This window comes from Cyprinodon tularosa, unplaced genomic scaffold (assembly GCF_016077235.1).
Source record: "Cyprinodon tularosa strain WSP-4 unplaced genomic scaffold, ASM1607723v1 ctg822, whole genome shotgun sequence".
Classification (NCBI taxonomy): Eukaryota; Metazoa; Chordata; class Actinopteri; order Cyprinodontiformes; family Cyprinodontidae; genus Cyprinodon; species Cyprinodon tularosa.
The window spans coordinates 479,704-495,204 of NW_024039588.1; the positions used below are offsets into that span (position 1 = coordinate 479,704).

At 38.6% G+C, this 15,501-nt stretch overlaps 1 protein-coding gene across 1 annotated transcript; it reads right to left on the bottom strand.

The window, feature by feature from the left end:
- Positions 1-1,426: 1,426 nt before the first annotated feature.
- Positions 1,427-14,387, bottom strand: LOC119774671. Its single transcript, XM_038272310.1, has 4 exons — positions 14,295-14,387; positions 11,198-11,487; positions 2,195-2,818; positions 1,427-1,546 (listed from the first exon to the last, which is right to left on the bottom strand). The coding sequence occupies exons 2-4, from the start codon at positions 11,432-11,434 to the stop codon at positions 1,427-1,429; spliced, it is 981 nt and encodes a 326-aa protein (XP_038128238.1). The 5' UTR covers positions 11,435-11,487; positions 14,295-14,387.
- Positions 14,388-15,501: the final 1,114 nt, after the last annotated feature.

Sequence of the window (15,501 nt, forward strand, 5' to 3'; positions counted from 1 at the left end):
AGATAGGTCAAAAAAATGTTTTTGTAGAGATATTCTCGAGGACAGCCTTAAGCCTGGTTTATTCTCAGGAACCAGGTTGTCTGCGTGGGTTAACGTAGATAACTCGGCCATATCTAGACCCACAGCTACTTCCTGATTGTCCCTCTGTCAAACTTTCAATTTTTCTTTCTTTGTACTTTTTACATATTATCTTTGTTTTGCTTAGTCAAGTGGATGTGTATGCATTTGAAATGACGTGAATTTATTAATGTTTTTTGTAGCTGCCCCCTCCTAGTTTGAAATAGTTGTAGCATCTCTATATATTTAAGCAGGATTGCCGAATCTAGTTACGAGTTTTTCTTTCTTCTTTTTCAAGATGGGTTGCTCCAAAACTAAAGCCCCATTTACTCTACCCTAGAAAAACCGATCCATGCAGAGACCGGTCCGAGCTCGGATCAGTTAACCAGGCCGAGCTCGGTTCTGACAACCGTTTACACATCACGCTATCTCGGTTCCTCAACTCCTCGCCTCCTAGTGACGATCTGCGGTATTACTGCCAGTATTGAAGGAGGAAATCAAGCAGTTGGTGGCGGTAAACAAGACGAAGGAGGAGGTAATCAAGCAAAGCAAAATGGCGGCGCCTGTCGCATTCAGATAGTTATGCTTGATTATTATTGCTGTACTTCGGTGTTATTATTTAAAATGTTGCGTGGAGAAGATTTCGATTGTTGTTTATAGGTGAAGAAGAAGTTGTTCTTCTTCTTCTGTTTCCGGAGGGGCATTACTGCCAACCACTGGAATGGAGTGTGAATCGCGATGTGCAGCCAGAGGGAGATGACGCGTTCTGCTCATGCGCTCGTTATCAGAGAACCGAGCCAGGGAAAAACCGAGCCGAGCCCACCTCTGGAACCGGTCTGCAGTTAGCGCGGTCCGGTTGTGTCTAGCTCGGTTCAGTTCAGTTTGCGATAACTTATCTCAGTTGCTGAGCTCAGACCGGTCTTGGCACGGTTTTTCAAGGGTAGTGTAAATGGCGTACATGTTTCTGCTTGTCCTGAGATGCAGGGGACCAGGTTTAGGATCTGCAGTGGTGAGCTGATGGTACACATTTTTGTGAAAAGAAATTAAAAGAAAACAAGAGAACTCTGGAAAACCGATGGAGCCCTTTGTTGCCTTTTTTGTCATCTTATGGTCATCGTCGTTTTTTCTACATCACAAACCCCAACAGCTCTTAATAAGTCCAATAGAAACTTGTTGTATGTTAAAACACATCTGCAATGTTACATTATGAACAGTTAGCTTTTTGCATCCCGCTCCCCAAAGCACACGAGTTACAGCAGTGAGAGTTGGATAAACTTTGAATGACAGACAAACCTTATTTCAGAATTTTATTAGATTTCATTATGAATGGGATTAAAACAGGTCACACAACTGAATTCAAATCATAATTTTAGTCGTAGTTAAAGCCATAGCGGGGTGTTACACGGTCAAATTTACGCGGACACCTCAGGCGCTCGTTCACTCTAGAGCGAATCTTGTGCCACTGGTCGACAGTCAAGTTGGGAAACCGCTGGGAAACCAAAGAATGAACCCGCTCCGTGACATTCTTAGGAAGACCCATTTTCCCATTTGTGCCTGCCCAGTTGCATCTCTTCACCATGCTGTTGTATGCTTTAAATGGCACAAGACTCATGAAGACGCTAGCTGCGTACACATCTGGTTGATGTTGTCCACGAGAAAATTAGTTTTTGTATAAAGTCTCCTCTCTATCCGATGATAGTGTCCTCAAAGTGATGTCTGGTAATATAGACACTGGTGCTGGTCGGTCTACTGACTGGTCTGGAGAGTTGGAATCTTGAGCGGACGTAGATGTATGGGAGGCAGAGACTTGAGAGGGCGTAGATATATGGGAGGGAGAGACTTGAATAGGCGTAGATGTATGGGAGGGAGAGACTCGAGAGGAGGTAGATGTATGGGAGGGAGAGACTTGAGAGGAGGTAGATGTATGGGAGGGAGAGACTTGAGAGGAGGTAGATGTATGGGAGGGAGAGACTCGAGAGGAGGTAGATGTATGGGAGGGAGAGACTTGAGGGGGCGTAGATATATGGGAGGGAGAGACTTGAGCAGGTATTGATGTATGGGAGGTAGAGACTTGAAAGCTCTTAGGTGTATGGGAGGGAAAGGCTCGAGAGGACGTAGATGTATTGGAAAAAGAGACTTGAGCGGGCGTAGGTTTATGGGAGGGAGAGACTTGAGCGGGCGCAGGTTTATGGGAGGGAGAGACTTGAGCGGGCGTAGGTTTATGGGAGGGAGAGACTTGAGCGGGCGTAGGTTTATGGGAGGGAGAGACTTCAGTAGGCATTGATGTATAGGAGGGAGAGGCCTGACCCGGAGTTGCTAGACAGGAAGGAAAAGCTTGGAATGGGGATGATGTTAGGATCATAATATAGGTAGATCCTGGAACACTCTGGAGGTTTGCCATTGGAGGCTGTGGCGCAGTAGCTACATCTTGAGCTTTTACCCTTTGGGCGTTACATCTATGTGAAGCATGCGACTGCTCCAGATCCAACAGCCTCCTCCTCATTTCCTCCAGCATAGTCTTTAGACTCTCCAGCTCAGATGCCTGGTTGTCAATGAGAGCCTTCTGGGTCGCCAACATAGACTCCTGATATTCTAGTTTGGCCTTCTGGATCTGCAATGAATGCTGCAGTCTTCCCAGCTTCCCATGGGACACCATCTGCTGCTGTTGCAGCTTGTGTATCTGTGTTTGGGGGGAATCTGCAGGGCAATGCTTGGGAGATGTAGACAGTGGAGACCAGCAGACCATGTCTGCAGTGACGGCCTGGTAAAATAAATGAGAATAAAATATTTTAGCATTAGTGTTTTCTTAAGTCTTATAAGGCAAAGTCAGGTACTACTTGGGATGACAGCAGTAATGCATTTTATCTATATGGCAATTTTCACATTTTGCACAATGAAATGTGTGCTGTACCTCGCAATATGGTATGAATTCCCCTTTATCTTTTTCTGTAAAATATTTGATTACAGATCGTGGGAGAACGCTCATAAAGACGAGTTGCTGAGAGCCCTGAACAAAATGAAAATAAACATATTCCCTATTCCTTTGATTACTATTAAATTTACTAAGGCAATAAAAAAGAACTGTTCTTTTCTATGTTTTATATTAAAAATTAATATGTTCATAGTTTCATATAAAATTAACCAATAATCTTGTCAAGTAACTTTGAACCAGTTTACAACATTTTCATGAAAAAAAATGAAAGTAGGCCATAAAGCCGAATTTATCAAACTACTTACATTATTACCTTATTACCATATTTCCTATGTAATATGTGGATATTTTGATGTAATAACAAGAAATACCAATTTGCCAGAATATATTAAGAAAAATAGCAAAAGTGCTTCTATAAGAAATTCATGAAAAATCCTCAGAGTGAAAGAAACATTTTTTTGGTCCAACATAACCTTAGAGGCATCACTGTTGATACTGGCACTGATATTTTGTAGTTTATAAACCTAAATATAATTGTTAACTAGGTTTATTAACTTTTTCACTTAATTTTTTTACTTTTCAATTAGCTTTTTACCTTGTTTGTTGACTTGTACGATTTTGGAAAATAATCTAATAGTGATTTCTTAGCTTAATATTGTGATTACATGCAATTATTTTACCAGTTTAAAGTCGCAGGGAAGCGGCCGTTCCAACCGTAGCATTTCTGAATTCTCCCAGTGGCGCACGATTTTACACGAGTTAATAAATAAAGTGAATTTGATTGGACATTTATCAAAGGGGTGGGAGTGTTGTGGCAGAAGGTTCGCAAGCAAGTTTGGTTGTGGCCGGTTTGTCGGAAGCATCTTGCTAACCAGTTAGCAACTTAGTGCTAGCAGGTTCCCAATGGGAAATTCCATTGGGACCAAGTAGCACTAAATTGGTGATTTAGAAACGACGCTGTCAAGGAACGCTATGGACAGAGGAAACATGCAAGAGGAGGAGAGTTTAGTGTCGGAGGTCGTGGATGAGTCTCCTCCGTCATCCATTTTTTATTTAGAGGAGGAAAGCGGGGACGAAGATGTTGTGGAAGAGGACGCCAGGGCGGCTTAAAAAAAACAACACAGATTTTAGGACAGGTTTTTTTTTTTTATAGAAATTTTCTGATAAAGAGTACATTTATATACTAGGTGTGTAAATAATAATCGTTTTGTATCGATGCATCGATCCAGCAGCCGACGATCCGATGCATTGATACGTCCGCAAGAGTATCGATTTATGGTCTATTTTCATCCATTTGCTCCTGGGCGTAATTCTCCTCCTGTGCTGCGGTGGCGCTAAACCTATTGTGCCCTCCTACCTCGCTTCCTGGTTATCCTCCTGCAGCAGTGTGTAGCAGTGAGCTTGATGCAGACATTTTTGATTTATGCTCAGTATTGAAGCGTGGTCTGCGCTACACACTGTGGGTCTAGATACGGCCGAGGCGGCGAGGAAGTGGGGGGAGTTTAGTCCGACGACGGAGGGACATGAGGGCCAAGAAGAGCGGAGATCCAGGTGGAAAAAGGGTCCCAGCGTTCTCGCGCACCTCGCTCTTCTAGCGGGTCAAACTTCACGAGCTGTTTTCCGCAATTTCAGTCATAAAAACAAAACAAGCCGGCCTCCTGTCTGCGGCGCTGTCTGCGGTCAGCTACAATCTGGGAGAGGAGCAGCGGAGCGTCTGTGGAGGGGGCGGGACGTCTGAAGCCGAGGTATTGCATTGCACTCATTGCACTGATTTTGTGCAGTATTTTTGATGCAAGGCCTTTCAGAATCTATAACGCAGGGATATTATTATTTTTCAGTGAATGAGGCTTTAATAGGAATAGGTGGAGTTCAACTTTTCTACTTCTGTTATTTGCTGTTGTTTCTCAAATAAAATGCATAACGATATTATAGCTTTCATTGATTTATTTCAAATGTGAAACATTGTCTAGCCTGTAAGGTGTTGAATCGTATCGTGGTGTATTCTTGAGTATCGAAAATAATCGAATCGTTGGGTCAGGAAATTGATACTGAATCGAATCTCCATGATGGGTGTGATTTACACCCCTACTATAAACCAACATTTCCAAGGTCCCCAAACTGATGGCCAGATGGAGCGGGGACCCCCTTATTATATATATTGTTTCAACTTGTGTTCTATCAAACAGATGGACTAATGTAACTAAAGTAATCCCTGGGATTATTAAAGTATTTCTGATTCCTGGTTGATGGGACAGGTGTTGTGAATGAAACGGTGCCCAGCTTGAAAGAGCTCCTGTGTGTCTCTGAATGTGAGCATTGATGACTGAAAGACATCTTCTGCCTCCATTTATCTGTTTACTACAGTCTGTTCAATTCATGTTAATGTGGATTTAAAGACATTTCAATCAGTGGAAAAAATTGCAGGAGGGAATATAAAAAAAGTCTGATCAACCAAAACTTTACCGACCCTCATGCAGTACCTCCATATTGAAGACCTACGCTATAACGGGTTAAGTGCTAAGAGTCTTTCAGAGCAGCTTTTACTCTGATCCATGCTTCAGATTAGAGCTGGGCGATATATCGTATATACTCTACGCATCTAGAGTTTCCACACGCGCAATTACAATAACTCTGTCGCAGCCATCGAGTCCAAAGTCACATGGCGACATAATCCGTGTATGGTTCGTTCTTTGGTTTTTTTCGTTTCATAACAAAAATTAAAAAAAACAAAACAAGCATGTGGTTTTTCTGTTTTTTCTGTTTTTAAAACCTAAAATGAAAAAATCGAATTAATAGAAAATTAACAGTTTTGTTTTGCGATCTAAATAAAAATAAAATACGGTTGTTGTTTAATATGTAGCGGTACCAGTAGCCAAAGAAAAACCATGTACAGCGGATGAAGATGGCACCAAAACAAACCATTTCTAAAAAAAAAAAGGCAATGGCTGCACTTGAACCGTTTTCTGCATCGATTATCAAACTTTTTGAGAGAGGAAAAACACTCTGAAATCAGTGATGCTTTGGCTGCCATGGAGCTCCACATTACTCGCTAATGAGTGTCAGAAGGTTTATATGGAGCACAACTTGCGAAGACACAACGATGTGTCGGACGCCGACTTGGAACTTGGAATATTAGAGATCTTGTTGACGGTCATTAGCTCTCAATGAATTATTCCCTCTAAATAACACAAACGTTTTCATTTTGGTAATGCTAAGTTCTTCTTCTTGTGGATTGTAATGGCGGTTGGCAAGAAATTGCAGGCGTACATTACCGTCCCCTACTGGTTACTAAAAAAGTTCTGTGTTGGGAGTTCAGGTCATTTCTGGTTCTGCCATAAGGTCCGTTGAATTAACAAAAAAATAAAAGTTTGTCTTTGGTTTAACCATTGCAGTTAAAAAAAAAACAAAAAAAACGTACCCCCTTTTCATTTTTGTAAATGCCGTCTTTCTAATTTCGTTTTAAAAACGGAAAAACAAAAAACCACATGCTTGTTTTGTTTTTTTGTTTTTGTTTTGAAACGAAAAAACCAAAGAAAGAACCATACAGAATCCGTGTATCATTCGTTCTATTTTCAATTGTCAATCAAAAAACAAAAAATAAAAAATTGACTGGTTATTTTGTTTTTTATGGTTAAACCAAAAACGAAAAAAGGATTTGTTTTTCATATATCAATTCTAAGCTCCGATCAAGAATACGAAATGGAAAAACGGACAGCAACGCAGAATTTGATTTTAATATTTAATCGGTACAGTTTACGTGACCCGGAAGTTTGGTGGAGCGTTAGCTAAAAACACAATTGGCTTACCCCCACCACGTTCGATCAAGCTGCACCAGATAAGGCAGTCGGACCTATCAGCCATGGACAGTTACGTGTTATTTCGAGGATCCTCCTCTTAAGGAGGAGGACATGAAAACGGAGAAAATCAGCTGGATTTTCCAGGTATAACTTCTTTCTTGAAACTTTTCTGTGCACTGTACTTTTAAGTAGCAACAACAAACAGCTTCTCGATCAACATAGTGTGTGGTTCTAGCGTCGCCATGGTAGCCGCTTCATTACCCCAACTGCCGCGCAAAGAGCTATTTCCGGGTCACGTACACTGTACCGATTAAATATTAAAAACAAATTCTGCGTTGCTGTCTGTTTTTCCATTTCGTATTCTTGATCGGAGCTTAGAATTGATATATGAAAAACAAATCCTTTTTTCGTTTTTGGTTTAACCATAAAAACAAAAAACAAAATAACCAGTCAATTTTTATTTTTTGTTTTTTGATTGGCAATTGAAAATAGAAAGAACGAATGATACACAGATTATACAGGGATTCAACATTAATCCATCTGCATCTGTTAAACTTAGAGTTTCGTTTTTCCCCACACACTTTGAATGCAACATAAACCCCTCCTCCAGCAAACTAAATATGGCGACAGCGGGTGTTCCAGCTGAGCGATGTCTGGCAGAGGTTTGGGTTTGTTGCCGAGGATGTCGAACAAAAGAAGCTGATTTGTAAGGAAACCATTCCTGCAAAAAGTAGCAGAACGAATTTATTCCTCTAGCTAAAAAGTAATCGGCTGCAAAATGAAGAATGTTGTAAACTCTGCATGACAATGACCAATTAAAATATTCAATCAATCAGCTGTGAAACCCATGGCGTCGGTCTCATTTAAAAGGGCGATCCATATGAGAGAAACAGGAAGAGATGGAGGAAATTCACAGACGCCATTTATGACGTTATTTAAATGTTTTTAGATCCTCTGATATGTTCAAAGGTTTTAAAGGCCTTTTCTAAACTTGCCAATGTTCTCAATTTTACAACTTTTTGTGCTTTAAAATTTCCAGCGAGTAAAGATCAATGCTAATAGATTGGAGATGCTCTAATAAAGCTCTAACCTATTTCATTCAGCATATATTATTTTTTTATTATGCAAAAAAAAACCTTGTTTATTTTGCTTTTTTTATTGTGTGTTTTATGTTTCCCGTTTGGTTTACGGGATCTGGTTAAAGATTTTTCTCTGCTTTCCTTCAACAGATTCATTATTGTACGCAGTGTTACCTCATATAGTTAAACAGTCAAGTTAAGCTGTTGCCGGGCAGATTTCTTCTTTGAGCTCACCTGAATACTTAGCAAGTTTATCCATGTTTTACAGCCTTTGTAGCTAATGTCCATTCTTTTGTGTGGTTGTATGACTTGGAGGAAGCATCAAACACTTTCCCTCCAGCTCTGCTAGCTTCACTTCCAAACCTTTAATAAAGCACACTCACCTAAAGGACGATCAGTGGAGGTTCCTCCACTGAGAGATGAAACATGCCTCCATATTTCTGACTCAGTGACACTTTTCTAAATCCAACATTTCTTTTTAAACATGTGTTACGGAAAAATAAAGTTCTGCCTGAGAATAAGCCCCAAAGTCAGCTGAGGGAGCGAGAACCACACAGTGTCACTAAGGCTACGTTCACACTGCAGCCTGAACACGGATCTGATTTTTCTGCCCACATGTGACGTGGATCAGATCTTTTTATGACAGTCTGAACAACTCAGATCAGATTTTTTCCAATGCGACCCACTCTGCTCTGTGGTCCTGAAGCTATGGAAGAAAAACAGTCTCATTGGAATCTGCCTTTTTCTGTACAGCACATTTTAAACAATATTTTTTTATACATTGAATTTTTATTTTTACACAGAATTTTTATCCTGTAAAAATTTGCAAACTGCTATTTTTAGCTTGGTCAGTTAGTCATATTAGGCTACACTACTTTTAAATTCGTGTCCACCGTTTTCTGCAAGTAGAATAACTTTTATTTGTCTAAAATCTCTACAAAAGTCAACTTTAACCCTATAATGCCAAATGTATCGTATTTGATACATACGGTTTCTGAAATGTTTTGCGTCACCTTTTGCATAATTTAATGGTAAAAACTTTGCTCAAAATCCTATTGTACACAATCAGATATACCTGATAACAGCCAGTAGAAGACGACACAAAAAATAATCTTGACTTATCGCATAGTAATAAATTATTAATATCAAAAATGTATTTCTGTTTTTCTTTTTACATATTTTGTTAAAAGGCAAAATAAGGACTTCAAACCAAAAAAACAGTTTTGTTTTATTCTTGGATCGGGCTTTAAAGGGTTAAGATGTTCCATTCGTCCTTCCTGACCTCAGATCTTAATAAAAAGAACAAAATAAAGCGAGACTTTTCTGTCTCCGTGTTAAATAGCAGAGCTCAGTCTGTCTTTGCTTCCAGACTGAAGATGATTGATTTCTACTTTAGATCATCAATGAAACGTAAAATAAGAGCAAATATGGGGAATGTTGGAGCCAAATGCTTGATTTATGATTGAATATTTATTTCTAGTTGACTATTTTTGTCTGGTTTTGGTATGATATATATGAAGATGAAATATTTTGGTTTGAAGTATGAGTTGACTGCCTTAATTATGAAATTGTTGAATTTATGAATAATTTAAGCTGTTTCTGGCCTCCGCCCCTTCATTATGGACAGGTGAGTGCAGCACCTGGATTATATTGGAGTTGGCTATTGGGGCCGGTTGGATTCAGGCAGCGCAGCCGAAAATTTTTGATCGCTTTTGATTATTGTTTTTTTAAAGTGGCAAAAAAGGAACAAAATGAGTTCCGGTAAGAAAATCTAAGTTTGTTTTTATTTTTTAAAATAAAGCGTCTTGATCAAGAGGAAAGAAAGTTTGCTGATTGCATGGTCACTTTAAAAACGTGACAGAGCTGAAGTGAGTCTAACTTGGCTGCTTCTAAACAAAGAGCCAAACGCATCTTTATTGGAAAGATCGCGCTATCAGGGAATAATATGTTGAGACTCCAAAAGAGATCCGATACTTAAGAAACCGGTGCGATAAAGTTTGTCCGAGTGGAGTTGCCATATGGTGACATCATGAGAAGGGGCGGGGCCGCGATCAGATCTGATATCTACGTCAGGATTGTAGCTGACATAGGTTGTAGCTGCCATCGAAGTCGGAATAAATAAATAATAGATTAATAAATATTTAAGTTAACAATATATAGCTCATAAAAACATACATTTCTAGTGATAAAGGTTAAATATTAGAAGCATAATTTCATGTGTTTCTTGAATATTGTTTGTTTGGTACGGGGGAACGAGTCTTAATTAATGGGTTAAGAGGTTGCAGCTGTGGGTCGACGGAGCGTTACCTTTAAGGGTCGGTACCTGTGGATCTGTAACGTGGTTCTGGAACAAACAATCAGGCAGACACCGCGCTGATTCCTCTGCCTGAGCCACCAGTGATAAGGACATTGAATAAAGGACTGAAGATTCTAATTTTCTCTCAAGGAAAAGCGGCCAATGAGGTACATTTTAGTTTAATTTACTGTTTACTTTGTTTGACCGTTAAGATGTAACGCGAAGAATTTCTGTTGAGTCATATATTGTATGGTCGCTTTTTTCCTTTGATGTCTTTTCGGGGAAATAATTAGTTTGTTTGCTTTTCTTTCTGTATGTTTTGACAGTTCTCACGGCACACTATCATGCTTCTGTCTGATTAAAGCCAGTAACTAAAAAAACGACTTGGGTTCTTGATTTTTGACTTGAGAGGGAATTACATAGGTCATTATTCTGCGTCCTGCTACGCAGAAGCAGCAAGAAACCCAACAACCACGGCGGACGATGATGCAGAGACAGCATTTACGTTTAACCATCTTTAAACATTGTTTTTAAGGTTGGGAAAGATCGCTAGATGTTCTCCAGCGCTACAATCCATGTTTACTTCCTTAAACACAGAGCACGCAGGCCTGTGATGTCATTGTGACATCATGGCGTCCTCTACTGCGCATGCGGGACACTAAAGCTGTATGACTGCAGTTCATACAGGAGATAACAGACATGTCGCCATATTTGGAAATCAAAATAGAGCACTAAGACCGTGAACGTAGCCTTAGTTCAAAGGGAATAAATCATCTCTTCCTGTGGGGATTTTCAGAATAAAGCTGCTAAAGATGAGACAAGAGTAAAACCTAGACCTAGACCAACTAGAGAACATCCAGACACCCTGCTATTGGAGGAGAGTTCTTCTCCACCTGTTTCTAACTTTATCATCCATTTCTTCTTTTAGGCAGAATCTATGAATAGATTTTCTAACCTTTTTATCCTGTTTCTTTGTTCTTGTTGGTTCCCAGTAAAGGTTAAATCCCAGTAGAACAGAACCGACCCAAACACTGACCTGTGGCCCAGAGGAGTCCGGCTCGGTCCAGGTGGAGCTGTGGAGGTTTTGTTCTTCCATTTTTATTCTCTTGACCTTCCTCTCCATTCCCGCCTCGCCGCCGTCCTCCTGCTCCGTTTCCACCTCGCCGTCGGCTTCCTCCATCTTTATCTCGGTGATTTCCAGAAGCTCCGCCTCCTCCTTCCTCCTGTCCTCAATCTTCAGCTCTATGATTTCCTCCTTCACCTTGACCTTCATCTTCGTTCTTCCGCTGGATTATAATCTCTGGGATGAAGGTTCAGATCAGCTTCCTGTTAGAAACCACAGACAGGTGGAAGGATGCTAACGGTTAGCTAATATAATTAGCACATCCTCTGTCAGGGATTTAAGTCATCAGAATAATAATCTGGACCTGCGGGTTACTAGGTCTAGATTAGGGGGAACTGAGCCTTCCCATCCCTAACAATTGCTGTTTTTTATAAACTCATATTTTATTGAAATAAAACCATCTCAGCCTCATCTGGGCCCAAAATCTAGATGTTGATTTATTGTTTTTTTAAGATGCTGTTCAACAAACGCACTTCCTGGATTAGTTCTTTTACAGATTAAAATCTACAGGAAAGTCATTTTTATGATGTTCCAATTGTCCCGACCTTAGATCTTTAAAAGAAGAAGTATTTGCAGACTTTTTAGCCTCTTTCCAGCAGAAAATGGCGTGTTGAACTGTGTTTTCCACCAACCGCTAAGAGTTGGCATTTGGCTCCCTTCCTACTGACAATAAAAGCTGATATATATACATATATATATATATATATATATATATATATATATATATATATATATATATATATATATATATATATATATATATATATATATATATATATATATATATATATATATATATATATATATGTATTATCAGCAGCTTCTTCCCCAGCGCCATCAGACTGCTGAACTGTTGAGAAAACTCTAAATCATGTCTAAATGACCAAACACCAAACCAAAATGCTGCATAATTGCTCCATAGATATTAATGCTCTGAACTTCCAGATCTATGCTGTTTTTACATCATGTTTTTTCTCCCACACTGTTTACTTTTGATCACTGCTGAACTGCTGAAGGATGGAAATGAAAGCTGTGCGAAACAAATATTAGTTTAATATAAACACACTGTATACAAAAAGACAATAAATGTTGTCTAAGTCTAAAAACACTCTAAGTCATGCGTGTTCGTGTATACACACTATGGAGGACCAATTCTGCCATATTTAAAAATAAATATAGAAATAAATAAATGCTCAATAAATATATAAGCATTCAATTAATTGCTGACATAAATACAATAAATAAATAAATGTAAGTAGAAATTTAATTATACAGTGAGACATAAATGTATATAACCCTTTTATTTAGTTTCTTTACTTATTTGCTTTTGTAATATTTACCTTAATTTTTTTGTCCTTTATAATCTTCAACTTTATTTTTTAATTACTTATATTTCCACGTATTTATTTATGTGCATGTTATAATATTTTTGTCTGTTTTATTCTTCCTTTGTATTTTTTTTACCGTAGTTATTTCTTCTATGCTGTTTATTTCTTCCTGTTGTATTTACATTTCTGTCTCATTAACTAAATGAGGAGGGGGCGTGTCCTAGAAATACTTAAAAATATAAGTAATTAAAAAATAAAGTTGAAGATTTAAAAAAAAAAATAAGGTAAATATTACAAAGGCGAATAAATAAAGAAGCTAATTTAAAGAGTTATATACATTTGTGTCTCACTGTATAATTTAATTTCTACTTACTTTTATTTTTTGATTGTATTTTTGTTGGCAATTAATTGTATGCTTATATATTTATTGAGCATTTATTTATTTCTGTATTTATTTTTAAATATGGCAGAGTTGGTCCTCCATAGCACAGTAAATACTAACTATGAACTGATGGTCCTGACCTGTCAGTTCTATGGAGGGCCATCCAGGCTGCAGCTGGTCTGCATACATGTATTAATACGGATATAGTAATAACGAATATCAAAATGTAAGAGTGGCTGTGCTTTGCAACATGCATCCACTCTATCAGATTATTCTATTACTCTGAACCCAACTGAGAATCTTTAAAAACACTGAACCTTTTGTTTGTTTCCTGCACAAAATAATAAAAAAAAAGTTAAAATTGGGTCAATATTCAGCGAGTTAAAGTTGATTTAAGTTGATTCCATCTCTGCTCATCCACTCATCCTTATTTATTCACTGGATCACAGGGTTGAAGTGAAGCCACCGCCCGCCATATTGGTACTCCCTAGTTAGACCGGTGGCAATGTAAACAATCTGCTGCAGCATCAAACAACCATGATGTTCTCCTCATCTCATCTTCAGTCCATGTACATCATCAATTTAGCACTTTTGGCTCGTCTGTATTATTCTGCTCTATTAACACATACATTTTTTGTGATGGTTTGTATAATATGTTATATTACATTATTTATAGACTTAATTGACTTCATGATGACTATGCAATGTGATGCTCCTATTTATTAATTCTAAGTTAAAGTTAATCTACTGACGCTATGAAGCAGCCAGTCTGTGTCAAAGAGATGAATTTATCTTTATTTTAAAAGTCTTCAGTCCCTGAAAATGAGAACATTATCGCTGTTTGATGCTGCAGCGCACAGATTGTTTACATTGAGACCGGCCTAACTAGGGAGTACCAAGATGGCGGCCGGTGGCTTCACTTTTTTCGGGCATTCACCAATCCAGTGAATAAATAGAAATCTTTGTGCTAAACACAGAGAGCAGAGCTGTCGACCGCCCCAAGATGGCGCCACTATATCACGTCAGCACCTATAGGGGAGGCGGTTGATTTGATACTTTTATATTATGTTTACACTGTAAACTTTGCACTAATATATCTAAGCTAAGCTAAACTAAGCTAGGCTAGGCTAATGTAGCTCGGCAGTTTTTCCAGCCGTCCAATAAAATCCTAAACTTTGAAGCTAAAGCCTGGTTTAGCCGTTAGATCCTGGATCAACTTCTCCCACTGAATCAGATCATTTAAAGGAACAAAGCCAACATTTCTCCTACTTTCTCGGCCGCCATCTTTCCATCTGCTCACCTTCTAGCCTCCATGGAGCTTCCAGCCGGCTGGGAGGCAGCGGGAGCCACGGAACCGGGACGCCTGCGGTTCTGGAGGGTTCGGTTTACTGGTCTCAAACTAAACTTCGTCTTCTTCTACTCATTTTGTTTATTATTATCCTGGCAGTTGTCAAACACCTGAAGGCAGCATTACCGCCACCTACTGGTGAGGAGGGTGTACCGCAGTGATATGCTGTTATTTTAAACAGAATTAAACACTAAAAAATGAGGTGTTTATGCATCCATTGAAGTTTTAAATAAAAAAAAGACATAAAATTTGTTCTAAAGTGCTTTTTAAGTAGAGAACAACAATCATTCAGTTTGGTTTATAGAGAATTTCCTGATTCCCATATTTTCTCAAACCCCCGAACTGATGGTTTGTTATTGTCTTTCTTTTTTCTGTCTTAATGTTGGCAGTGGGCTTTAGGCTTCCCTTCAAGGCTTTAAACCTGGGTTTGAATGGAGACTAAGCCATTCTCAAGCACATATCAAGGAGCTCATTTTGAGCCTGGATCCAGATTTATTGTTGATTCTGTTCATGGTGGAGAATCCTGCTTCACAGCAGCAGGTTGCATGTGTCTCTTCCAGAAAGTCCTGTGACTGATCCAGGACTTGTGTCTAACTGACGCACTAAACTGGGTTTAAATATGTTTCAGTCAACATGATGCATCGCTAAAAATCTCTCATCTTTTGCGGTTTATCATTAAAATTATCCAGAATCTTGGAGCCTAAAAGGAATAGGAACATTTCAGTCGTTTTTATTTGTATTTTCCTCTCAGTTATCACTCAATTTATCTGAATTAAAGTTGATTTCAAATTGACTCTTAGTTTATTTACTGTTTTTACTGAAGTTACTGTTTTAAAATTATGATTTAAAATCCTACTCCACAATCATCCTCATTTACATTTTCCCCTACATTTTCACCTTATGATAATTTTTTTATATTATTTATTGGTTGCATCTAAAAATATCAAAGATAGTTTCAGTTTTAACATAGATATGAAATAATAGAATGTAACCAACAATAATTTAAGTTTAATCATTGTTCTAGGTCATCAAATCAGTTTATTCTGTCCAATCAGCCGCCTGCAGTGTCTCTAAATGTCCAGCAGGTGTCAGTATTCTGTGAGATAGTATCAGTGTAACATCAATACATTTTAGCTTCAGGATCATTAATCATCCTTAA

Excerpts from the sequence above, each read along its gene's own strand:
- LOC119774671 (XM_038272310.1), bottom strand. The coding sequence starts at position 11,434 with ATGAAGGTCAAGGTGAAGGAGGAAATCATAGAGCTGAAGATTGAGGAC. Across the intron at positions 2,819-11,197 it reads CGGACTCCTCTGGGCCACAG|GCCGTCACTGCAGACATGGT; the intron begins GTCAGTGTTTGG and ends TTATTTTACCAG. Across the intron at positions 1,547-2,194 it reads ATAAACCTACGCCCGCTCAA|CGGTTTCCCAACTTGACTGT; the intron begins GTCTCTTTTTCC and ends TTGGTTTCCCAG.